This window comes from Sarcophilus harrisii, chromosome 1, assembly GCF_902635505.1.
Source record: "Sarcophilus harrisii chromosome 1, mSarHar1.11, whole genome shotgun sequence".
NCBI lineage: Eukaryota > Metazoa > Chordata > Mammalia > Dasyuromorphia > Dasyuridae > Sarcophilus > Sarcophilus harrisii.
The window spans coordinates 341,553,018-341,566,349 of NC_045426.1; the positions used below are offsets into that span (position 1 = coordinate 341,553,018).

Genomic DNA, 13,332 nt, shown 5'->3' on the forward strand with positions numbered 1-13,332 from the left:
GTTAAGGGGAAGGGCAAGAATCCTACTTTTTTTAAACTTTTTGCAAATTGTTTTATCTTTCTGGGTCTCAATTTCCTTATCTGTAAAAAGAAGTGTTTGGATCGGAGGACTTCTACTGTCTTTTCCTCTCAAATTCCTTCCATTTTCTGGTACTTAATGAAAATAGCTTTTTTCTCTGAAGACACAATAATTTTCAGCATCCTCTCCGGGATAAATTACCTCCTTTCCTGTTATATACACAGGCCCAGAAAGAAGCAAGGGCTGCCATGCTTCCTGTTCCCCAATTCCTTTAAAGTTCATGCCATTTGGCTCAGATCTTTATACTGTCATATATGAATCTCTAGTTCACTTTCCTTCTTTTCAATAAGTTCAGAATTTGTGTCAGGCTTCTCTATCTCTTCAATGTCGAAATTCCCCAACTTCCTCAGATCTCATAAACTCTATCTCTAGTCTATCTAATTAAGTGCACTGGAAGTACCTCAGTGCCTCATTCCAACAGACTTTATCTCAGGTGACAGAATTCCTATTTATGCCTTTCTTTTCTTGAGCAATAGGTTGAGGAATATAAACTATATGAATAAAGATAGTGATGGCTGCACTAACTACTGAGCAACTAACTGTGATCTTCTTCTCAAAACTTTTAATTATATAAAAAAGTCTTAATTTTCTAACAATATGAAAAAATGAGACATTTTCTCAAAGGATATGAACAGACAACTTTCAGATGATGAAATTGAAACTATTTCCACTCATATGAATGAGTGATTACTATTGATCAGAGAAATGCAAATTAAGACAACTCTGAGATACCACTACACACCTATCAGATTGGCTAAGATGACAGGAAAAAATAATGATGAATGTTGGAGGGGATGAGGGAAACTGGGACACTGATGCATTGTTGGTGGAATTGTGAACGAATCCAAACATTCTGGAGAGCAATCTGGAATTATGCCCCCAAAATTATCAAAATGTGCATACCCTTTGATCCATCAGTGTTTCTACTGGGCTTATACCCCAAAGAGATTTTAAAGAAGGGAAATCCCGGGACCTGTATGTGCCAAAATGTTTGTGGAAGCCTTGTTTGTAGTGGCCAGAAACTGGAAAATAAATGGATGCTTATCAATTGGAGAATGGTTGGGTAAATTGTGGTATATGAATGTTATGGAATATTATTGTTCTGTAAGAAATGACTAGCAGGATGAATACAGAGAAACTTGGAGAAACTTACATGAACTGATACTAAGTGAAATGAGCAGAACCAAGAGATCATTATACACTTCAACAACAATATTGTATGAGGATGTATTCTGATGGAAGTGGATTTCTTCGACAAAGAGACGATCAAATTCAGTTCCAATTGATCAATGATGGACAGAAGCAGCTATACCCAAAGAAAGAACACTGGGAAATGAATGTAAACTGTTTGCATTTTTGTTTTTCTTCCCAGGTTATTTTTACCTTCTGAATCCAATTCTTCCTGCGCAACAAGAGAACTGTTCGTTTCTGTACACATATATTGTATCTAGGATATATTGTGACATATTTAACATGTACAGGACTGCTTGCCATCTGGAGGAGGGGAGTGGAAGGAGAGAGGGAAACAATCGGAACAGAAGTGAGTGCAAGGGATAATGTTGTAAAAAATTACCCAGGAATGGGTTCTGTCAATAAAAAGTTATAATTATTTTAAAAAAAAAAGAAAAGAAAAAAATGAGACATTTTCCCTAAATAAATCTTCCACATAAATCTATCTGGAAAGATTTTCAAGATATAATTTAAATTCCTATCATACAGAAGGTTGTAAACAATCTGATCTTTTAGATGAGGGTCATCATTATTGAAAAAAAACTTTAATCTGTTACACTCAGTACCTACAGAGGGATATATGACTGTTTACTTCTGTGCTTCAAGTACCTAGACTACTATGGTTGGTAAGGTGCTTCTCCTGTTCTCTTGTCTCCTTCACTCTCTGGGTGTCAGGTATCACTTCTCAATGCTGTCATTGTGTCTAGTTTGACAGCCTTCCCTCTTTTCTGTACTCCCTCCCCATGTCAATCTATTGTTTCTAATATGCTGTTGGAAAGGAAACTAGATGAGCAAGTTTGTTTGAATAGTGACAAACTAAGAGTAAACAGGCTCTAAGTGAGTCTTTAAATCTACACTTTAAAATATACAGAGAGAGAATGGAACAAGGAGTGATTGGTCTGAGTTTTAGCTCCATCTCTGTCATGTTTTAATTGTGTAATCTTGAGGGCATATTCTTTTCCTTATTATAAAAATAGAATAATGATGATTTTATTGCTCACTTTCCAAAATCAGTTTGTCAGTAAGTGTTTATTAAGCATCTACTACTTGCCACGCATTGTGCCAAGGGATACAAAGAATAGCAAAAGATAGTCATTGACCTCAAGGAGCTCTTAAAGATCAAATGAAACACACACACACACACACACACACACACACACACACACACACACACACACTCTTTCTCTCTCTCTCTCTCTCTCTATATATATATATATATATATATATACATATATATACATACATGCACACACAGATAAATACATACAGCTAGATACAGATATGGATGCATATACGTGTATATGAATAGCAGATAAACTATACAATGCTTTACAAATTTGTTTTGGCAGCTATGAGATGTCTCTTCTGTATTCCTTGCTGGATAGGTGAGATTGTCTGGGGAGGGGAGTAAATATTACTGTGCTAGAGTTATCACTGATTTGCCTCTTTAAAGTTCAGCAATTCTATTCCCCTGGGTATTTTAATAATATTAATTGATTGATTGATTAATAATAATAATAACTATTACTTAATAACTATTTAAAAACTATTAGGTGTAATGTTTTTACTCATTTTCACATGATGACTTTTTAATTATCATAGTCTGCACATACAAACATAGACACACACAGTGATATGGACTGGGAAATAAACAATCCTTAAAAAAAACTCAAATGTATGTGAGTGATCAATTTGGGGGTTACTGTTTGCAATCAAGGTCCTAGACCAAAGGTCTGGATTTTGTCATTTTTAGATGACCACCCTGATTAATATCTCTTTGATTCATCTTATTCCTATCTCATGTATTTTTTTTTTTTTTTGCAAAGCGTGAAATGACCAGAAATAAAAGAGGAGGTTTGAAGGACTTGTTAAATTGTTTGCCAATGGTTTAGATTTAACCTAACCCCAAAGATGTATGGTGTCACTCTTTCCCTTTTCATATTTGTGTTTTATTAAGGAAAATTTAACTCATCTGTTTATGATTCTTTACATTTTACTATCAAAAAATTGTTGGATTTTTTTCAAAAGTAGTTTGATATTCAAGTTTCTTTTTTTTTAATAGCTTTTTATTTACAAGTTATATGTATGGGTAATTTTTCTTTTTTAAGAAGTAATTCTTTCTTTTAAAAAAATAATCTTTTAAAACTTTTCATCCATTTCTACTCAGAATGAAAAGTAACGTTCTTTGAAAGACAAGTCAAATTAAGACAAACTACTGAAAATTATACTGAAATCCCACCTTAGAAACAAAAGCAAAAAAATAGTTTTCATCTTTTGCTGGACATGTGGAATTATAATTTCATTACCTTCAGTTCTCTTTGTAGAATCCTAAAAGTTCAGAAGCAAATTACTGACCTCATAACATAATAAGTTTTATAATATTCCTTTGATGTGGAATTCCTAAGTCACAGCAATATCAGAATTGTCTGAGAACAAATCTCCCTGTGATACCTGGCATTTAAAAGAGTGATCTCTCCAGCCCCTTTCCCTTTGTAGATAAAGGCTATCCAAAATTCTATTTAAAAGAAAAAAAGTTTCAGATACACCTTACTTTAGAGTGCCTTACTCAATGTTGTTCCACAATGATTTCACAGAAATTCATAGAAAACACAGAAAAATGCTTTGCCAAAATCTTCTAATTTGGTCAATTGCCTATTTATCTATAACTTCATTCTTCTGGAACCAACTCTTCCTTCCCCCATGTTGCTTTGACTACTCAATTTTCATCTACTATGTTTCTACAACAATATTGGATGAGGGTGTGTCTATAGTTTATTGGTGAGAACCAAGAAAAAAAAAATGCTTGTTAACTAAGAAAATCTTACCATCTGTACTAACTGTAGGTAACTAATAGAAATGTTAAACATCTTCAGACCAAGCACAGATCCCTGGGCAAATGCATCACTTAACCTGGTTTGCCTCAGTTTCCTGATCTATAAAAGGTGATGGGGAAGGAAATGCCAAACTATTCTAGTATCTTTGCCCAGAAACCCCCAAGGGGGGGGGCGGTAATAAAATAAACAAAAAAATGAAAAATGAAAAAAAACAAACAAACTGGGCAACAATAAGCTCCTAAATTTCACCTTCTCCTGAAATCCATAATCCTTTAAGAGAATTGCTAGTAAGACCACAAAACTGAATATTCTTTGGTTTTGTTTGCTTTGACTACCTTGCTTACTCCAGATAAAGTAATCCTAGAAATTACAAATGGAGACCCAGGCAAAGAGAATAAATTTCCAAATTCTTTCTACTGGAAGTGTATGTCATAGGTAAAAAGTCAATGCATCAGATACTGAAAAAGATAATCTTTTGGGCAAGATCCAGAAAATTGGGTTTTATCAATATTGCAAACAAATGAGTAAATCTGTTGTAATTAATTTACCTCATAATGATAGTCCATACAGGTTAGTTCTCTCCAGCATCGATCTCCTCTTACTTTAATCAGGCCCTGAAAAATTAAGAGCAAATATTTAAAGTCACTACTATCTGACTAAAATAACAGGTGTTAGTGACAGAAAAGAACATATTCACATGGATGACTCTTCTCCCTTCTCCCAAACAAAGTAAACCCAAGAAAAGGAAAAAAAAAATATCTTTTACAGCTTTAAAACAAACCTAACTAAAGAAGATATGGCTCAGACTTGCAATTTCATCACACAAGGAATTCCAGGTGGGAAACTTCCTTTACCACTGGAGGTCATCACCTTCTCTGCAACTTTTAAATTTAGAATAGGACTTCTTAATCTTAGCTGGTTAAATCTGTGGATACCTCAAAATAATTTATTTTGGTGCTTTTAAAAAACAATTCAGAATTGAAGGAAATGCTCATTTGGAAGTCAGTAAAAATAAAAGATCTATTTTTTTCCCATCCATGTTCATGGATCCTCTAAATAACAACCTGTCTTATTAAAGAGCTGCTTATAACATGGAGAGATTAAGTGATTCATTCAGGGTCAAGTATTTTGTCAGACGTGGGGCTTGAGCCCATACTTTCCTACTTCTCCAGACAGTCCTCTTCTATTAATTACACTTTGATGCCTTTGCAAACCTAGTCAAATGCAAGGATATTATCCATCAGAATCTCATCTTGATCTATATTTGGGCCATTGGCCCAGATACCTCTGGAGGGGAAAGTGAGGCAGGTGGCTTTGCCCAGCCCTCCCTCATTTAAATCCAATTTACTTAAATGTCACAGCATCACTTCTCTGATTTCATGGTCCTCTTCAAGACAGGACAAATAGCAACAAGCCATTATAAATGGAAATGTGTTTTCTAGCAGTGACTTTTCTTTCATATTAAAAGGAAAGTATAAAGATAAAACTACATGAAAGCACAAAGACCTTTAGTGAAAGGTTAAAAAACATGCTAGAAATTTGAAATCAAGAAAAATGAATGAAGAAACTAAAACAGCCAGAAATAGGCATTCCCCCACATAATACTGCTTTGGGGGAAAAGCAGTCTTATAAGAACATATTTAAAATATCATTTACCAGGTCCTACCACCCCACTATTATGACTTCAGTTGGTCTCTTGAAATACAAAACAGTTGAGCCAAAACAATATTAACTTCTTTAAGCATTCATCTACTCATCATCACAATATGAAAGTCTGAGGATCTAAAACTGGAGATGAACTAAGCCATCATCTAGTTCAATACTGTTATTTTACAAATTGAGGAATGGAGATTAGGTCACTCAATCAAATCCACACAGGTGATAAATAACAAAGCCAAGACTTAGACTCAGATTACAACCCCAATTCCAATGCTCTCTCCCCCCCTTGCTATATTACTTATTGCATGTGCCTATTAGATTGTAATTTCCTTAAAGACAATGACAATTGTATTTATCCTTTTACACTTCTTGCTATAGCATTTTACAAAAGAAAGATAAAAATACATGAAGGAACAAATAAAATGACTTCATAAATACTGTTCCTTTGTGAAAATGTCTTCTAAATCTGTTTAGGTTAATGTATTTTGAATTCAGTTGAATGTCATTATAACTATGCTCAGCTTTTTAAACATAATTTATTTAAAAGTCTAAGAGTTACTAGAATTAAACACAATTTTGTATATCATATTTCAATTTGGTAAATTTAGAGATAATTATTATCATTGTTATTTCTTTGAGTTTCTGTAAATTACAAGGAATTTTTAAAAAGATAACAGAGCTTTTCATTATGCTGCAGCAATGAGAGCAGACTGTGATGAGCACCAACAAGACAGCTACTAATTCTTTTGCTGAACATATAGAACAAAAGATTAACTCTTGGCCTTTTGCTAGTGTCACAATATTATGAATTCAGTTTACTAAAAATGATATGCCACAGTTTCAGCGAAGCTGATTTTTCACATACCTCTCTGTCCTTGCTCATCCCCCTTTAATCAAATAGTTGGAGAGAAATCCAAATATACAATTGGAACTGGCTTCATAGGTCTCAATTAGACAATCTGGCATCAAAAGGAAAAGGTATGGGATGTGGTAGAGGGAAAGGAACTAAAGCATAACTAGATTACAACCTGGTTTTAATATTTATTAATCCTGTTATTCTGGGAAAGCCACTTAACTTACTGGAGCCTCAGTCACCTCATGTATAAAAGGGGCTTACTATTCTTTGCACTACTCACCTCATTGGTGTGTTAGGAGGAAAGTGTTTTTAAAGTGCTACAAAAAGGTAGACTATTCAGGAAAGTGATGGAGGACCCTGGGTGCTGAATTTGCAGACACAATAAAAAATGGTCACTTTGTCAGATAATTCTGCTTAACTTTTTCTTTGTTTCATATGTAAAACAAAACAGAAAGCATCAATAGAACTTAAATGTAAGAAAAAAATAAGTATGAATTGTTATTCTTACTTTAGAAGTAGTAAACCTGGCATGGATAAAATAGACATTATTGTACAGCTAAAAATAATATCTTATCAAAAGCAGAAAATTTTTAGGATTTTTTAAGAGGATTATAAGTAGAAAAGGAAAGATAAGACGGGGAAACTAGATGATCTCTCAGGGTTCTCACCAGCTTTTACCAGATTATTTAGGCTTCAAGTGAACATTAGACAGTAGTCTTCAAAACCACATCATATGCTGAAGCAAGTGAAGTTGTGATTGTGTCTGCCCATTTTCTTGGCAAATGTATTAGACATTCTTTGTGCAAATCTGACACTTGGGAGATCACTTTTATTCTCTTTTGGTAAATTCCAGATTCAAAGACTCCATTTGGATGTCAGAAGGTGACTGTTCTTATAGCTGACACTAAAAGCTTTGCCTGAGATCTGAAAATCCAGCTGCACTGTGTGTCTGCTATATAGTGGCCAGAGATTCTCTGACTAGACACTCTGACAAATGCAAGAAGTATAATGGAATCCAGCCAAGCCCTTTTTGGACATCATGGTATCTTCAGGGTTAACAGTATCTAGAATCAATTATGACCCAAAGATAGCAAACATATTTTCTTAATGAATAAGTTTTCATTAAGGGAGAGAGGAGAAAGGTTCTAATAAACTATTTTTACGATTTAACCTCTTAAGAAAATAAAACCAAAAAAATCCTGAATTTAAAGATTATTTTATTCCTAAAACAGATTCATAGGTTACATATTAATAATCCATAACAGAAATCTATAAACATAGCTGAGAAAATGAAGATTCTAATTTCATTTTGTGGAAGTTACAGTTTGAGCAAGCCACTTGTATATACAAAACTTAGTTTCTCTATGAGGGTAGAATCCATCTGTAAAATGATACAACTGAGCTATAGGATCTTGAAGATCCCTTTCAACATTAAAATTTATGATCACAGGAAATTAGGGTAGATTTTTTCACACATATACACAAAACTCACCTTAAAATTAAAATAAGGGGTGCAATGCAACTTAAGAGAAGAGAAAAACAGGTGGTGAGTTCTTTTAAATTTTAAAAAGGCACTAATTGCCACATTCTATCATTGGCTGTGAAATTAACAGAAGCAGAGTTGACTGGCATTTATGTTTTTCAAGGATCAAGAGAACGAGATTTCCAAACCAGTGGGTTTCCTTTATGGATGGTAGTCCTATCAGTATTACATTTCTTTGTCTAAGCAATGAAGAGGAAAAAAGGAATCAGTCGTCCACAGCAGGAAAGACACCTGGCCAAAGATGAGGCTGCTAACAGAGAGATGTGTAATCAAGCAATGGCAGCCTGAAGGTATGTGCTGGGTCCTATGCTGGGCTTTGAAGTATGCTTAAAAGGGCTCTGATTAGAATCACAGTCATCAAACTGAAGAAAGCTCCACTAGTCAAAAGACCAAGCCAGACCCTTTGCTCTGTATACAATTATAATACATTTCCCCACCTGCCAGTCGTATCTAGACTACAGTGTTTCATGCAATTTTCAAAGAAAAATGATTTTGATAAATTGCACTTATTAGGAATGCTGTGACTAAACTATAACTTTCTATATTAAGCGACTGGATAAGGTAGTGTGGAAAGAGCAGGGGCCCTGGCTGGGATCAGGAGAACTAGGTTTCGGTCCTATCTGACAATTTTCTGGTTGTATGATCATGATTTCCTTATCTGTAAAAGGGGGACAACAATTTTGGCTCTCTTTTCTCACAGGAAAGAGAGAGAGAGGGAGGGAAGGAGAAAGAGATTCAGAGAGAGTTAGTTATATGTCAATTCAATTTAGCAAATGCTTATTAAGGACCTGTTTTATTTAATGTGCTCTATAAATTAATTAAATATGGTGCAAATCCAGCTAAGAAAACATCCTATCATATAAAGAGTAAAAAGTTAGAAATCAGGGGACCTAACTTTAACCCAACTCTACTTTCAACTTTGTCATGAACTAACTCTGAAAGTCACTAACTCTCAGCCTCAATTTTCCCATCTATAAAATGAATGAGGTTCTACTGTACAACATTTTGTGTGAGTTTCCATTCTAAGGAAAACAAATAGCACTTTAAAAAAGAACTCTTTATCACTACTAATGAAATCATTTAAAGCTTGATGTAAGGGCAACTAGGTGTTTCAGTAGAGAGAACACTGGCCTGAAGTCAGGACGATCAGAGTTCAAATTTTACCTCAGACATTTGACAATGTGTGACATGGGACATTGACTCCCTCACAAAAAAAAAAAGAAAAAAAAAAAAGAAAGCTTAATGAAAGGCTATTAATACTATATATTAAATCCACATAAAGGCTATCCTTTTCATATAGGATATATGCTTAAATATGCCTAAAATTAAATTTCTTTAAAAGTAAAAACTTTATATATATACACCAACCCCCCCCCCAAAAAAAAAAAAACAAGTATCTTATTATAAGCTAAATTGGGGGATGGGGACAGCAAAAGTGTGGTCTACATACAAATCAGTTCTAAACATATCTCAGGACTGATAACAATAACAACAAAAATAATACAAAGGATAGTTGGCATATACATAACTCTCTAGGATCTACAAATTTGCATATATTGTCTCATTTTGTGAATTTATTTTAGATTCTTAAAGATTCCTAAAACACGTTTTAGAACCTGGCTCCTTAGACTAAAAGGCCTCTAAAATAAATCATATTTTTAGGACTCTATGAATTCTGTGGTTTAGACTAGAATTTTAGTTAATTTCCAAGAAAGAAAGATGATATTTATCATTTCCTGCAGTATTTATTAAGACTTTAATATTTATTATGTATTTATTATTAAATAATAAATAAGTACACTTTGTCCTGAAGATAAGTAATTATCTTCCTTTTCTTTTATCTCAAGGAAAACAAAAAACTAAAAATGTCATCTTTCAAGGAGTGAAAATTATCTTTCTTATATTACTGTCAAATATCTAATTCAATAAAAAAGGAAGGGCCAGAGAGAATTATGTAATTTTTTTTTAAGGCAATATGCTCATTACCATTTCTGGAGAAAAAAATCATCTCCTATGAAAGCAACATATTACAAAAACAACATAAAGGAGAAAAAGAAAGAAGAAAAATTAGTCAGAACTTATGTTTTCTACCAGAATCTACATTTAATACCTGTATAATCTTGGGAAAAATCACTTTACCTCTCTAGTTTTCACTTTCCTTTCCTGAAAAACTGGGATTTAAGAAGGGGTTTAAGAAAAAAATCAAGATATTATCATCAGTCTCACGATATATTAGAAAATGTACCACACATTGATAAAATGAATTTCAAAGACATTTCTATATTTTAAACATATAAAAAAGAAAATGTAAATAAGGTCACAGAATGCCATAATTTCAAAAATATTTAAGTTGTGCATCATCAAAGGGCAATTAAGGAGCATATGGTAGGCATGCTTAGGCAACAGCATCTTCCTAATATATAAATATGGAAGAGAAGGGGCATAAAGGAAAATATCAGAGAAATTGAATAGAAATGAAGGGGACCTAGTATATGAGAACAAAGATAGTGCTTAGTTAATATATTCCATTGGCACCCATACAATCAAGAGTTATGAACATTTATTAAGTGCTTTCTGTGCGTTAAATATTGTGCTAGATGCTAGGGATAAAAAGTTTAAATTGGGTAGGGTGGGGAGGAAGTGTTGACAATTGTGGAGACTAGAAAAGGATCTCTAGCCAAAGACAGCATTTGAGCTGAATCTCAGAGGAAATTCAGGATTCCAAGAGGCGTAAGAGAGAGGGAGTGCAGTCCAGACTCAAGTGAACACAACTAGTACAAAGACACAGGATAGGAAATGAAGCATCAAAAAGCAAGGCCATTTTGAAGAGATCTAGTAGAAGATCCCAGTTAAGGGGTGAATTTCCTGTAAAGTCTATATGGAAGAACAGGAAAAAGGGTTACATGTGGTAAGAAGAGGAATGTCTACATCAATGAATTACAGAATGTCAGAGCTGGAAGGGACTGCAGAGGCCATTTAGCCCAACCCAGAACAGAACAATTCAGTCTTTTCTGGAAGACTTCCAATGAGAGGAGACCCTTTGCTTCTCAAAGAGGCCCATTCTATTTTTGGAGCTTTAAATGTTACAAGCATAAATTTGTCTCTCTGTAATGTCAAAGATGATGGAATCATCTTCCTCAATATATTATATATATCAATATATACATATATGAGTCTACCAAAGCAAATCACAGAAAACCCGGTTGTTCCTGACATGAGGTAAATTCAAGATTTTAAGTTAAGGTGTGAACTAGATTTTTTAAAATTTTATTTTCTTCTTTATTTGGAAGTTGGCAGGTAAGACAAGAGAAAAACTGTGTCTACAAATACAAAAATTGCAGATTGCATTGTAGATAAACAACGCCTCAATTTCCTAAACATCAGTAGCTTTCCAGTTTTAAATCTTTGCTAAAATTATAGGATATGTTGATAGCATCTCTCAGGATGTGCTGTGAGCCGACAACCCAGTTTGTTTAAAAAAAAAAAAAAAGAAAGAAAGAAAAGACTGTGTTAAAGTTACTGCATTCAAGAAGGCTGTCATATTGGGAAAGGAGAAAGGCCATTTTAACAACCTATAATCATACCTCATGTTAAGAGACCTTAGGCAAAAAAGAAATTAGAACCTGTAAGTATAATGAAGGAAATCCAAATTTTTAATCTTTTAATAAGAATTAGATAATAGATAATAATGATAAGAATTAATAATAATAATTAAATCTTTTAATAAGAATACTAAACCAATAATATCAAACTCAAATAGAAAACCACATTATCTATGGTGTATGTATTTTTATTTTCTTTGTTAAATATCTCTCAATTACATTTTAATCTGATACCATTTTTGCAAAATGTGATATAAAAGCGAGGTAGGTAAAGTTAATAAAATTCTGGTTACTAAACATTTAGTCTATTTACTTTTCTTAGATCCTACATAAACAAAAATTTAACCAATAGCCACAAATGCCACAAGGATTACAAGTTTTACAATCCTTAAAATAATATTGAACATTATTATGCAGTGCAAAGTTTCCACATGTTTGCATAAACAATGTTTCAGCATCGACAGATTGTTCATGTAATTAAAATAGGCAGAGTTGAAACCAGGGGCAGTTGTTCCTGTGTATACCCAGGATTAAAGGAGATTCTGTCTTATTGCAAAAAATGGCGGGTCAGAAAATCATATAAACATGCTACTGAATAGCATATATCACAGCATATACTCAAAGATCATACAATTTTAGAAATAACCTACCCAATCCTCTCCTTGTACAGATAAGTAGACTGAGGATCATAGAAAAGTGATTTGCCTAACCAAGTCCCATAGATAAGAAATGGCAAATCTAAAACTTGAATCCATATCATCTGATTCTATATCTAATCCTCTTTCTACTTTTTCACAGAATGCCTATTATCTTGAAGATACCCTAGTCAACAAAAGCAAGTTAGTAAACAAACATTTATTAAGTGCTTATTTTGTGCCAGCACTGGAGATACACGAATGTAATGGGGGTATGCAGAACTGGTCAAGGAGATACCAGTCCTTAGAGTAAAAATTCTCTTGTACCAAGATCCATGGGAGTTTGATGAATTTGCTTTTGGGAATTTATTTTAGAGGGAACCTTTCTCTATTTCAGAACCTGTACAGTTATCCTAGCTGATAATTGGCTACTGATTCAGGAAATGAATGTGCCTACAAAAGGTACACAAAATCCATCTCTCTTCCTGGTGGCTTCTGAATGAAAAGGAGAAATGCTGCAGAACTCTGAGCAGGGAGAATTAATATCAACATCAATGAGAAAACTGTGGCCATTGCCTAATCCACACAACTGAGGAGATGAACAGAACATTTGTTGCTGTGGTTGATTTTTTTGTGTTTTTGCTTCTGTTTTGCTGCTTTTTTCATGAATAGGAATATCAGAGACACAATGGGTCAGATTGCAACCACCTGTTGGAATCTTTACAAAGTGTTAAGCCATTGGAGTTGATTTGATCTTAGAAAGAGATATTTTGGGCCAGAACTTGAAACAAGGAAAGGTGGACCTGATAGAAACAATGGTTAAATCTAGTTTAGCACTGATTTAATCCTACAACAAATAATGGTGTCCTAGTGATATATGATGGCTGTGTACTCA

The 13,332-nt window shown here is 33.7% G+C and overlaps 1 protein-coding gene across 2 annotated transcripts in view; it reads right to left on the reverse strand.

Annotated features, from left to right (window-relative positions):
* The window catches only part of LMF1 (lipase maturation factor 1), a 739,963-nt gene that overhangs the window by 368,354 nt on the left and 358,277 nt on the right, over positions 1-13,332 (reverse strand). For both annotated transcript variants that reach the window (XM_031945746.1, XM_003761989.4), the window contains exon 5: positions 4,691-4,756. In XM_031945746.1, the coding sequence (XP_031801606.1) occupies positions 4,691-4,756 (66 nt within the window). The remainder of the gene's footprint in view (positions 1-4,690; positions 4,757-13,332) is intronic.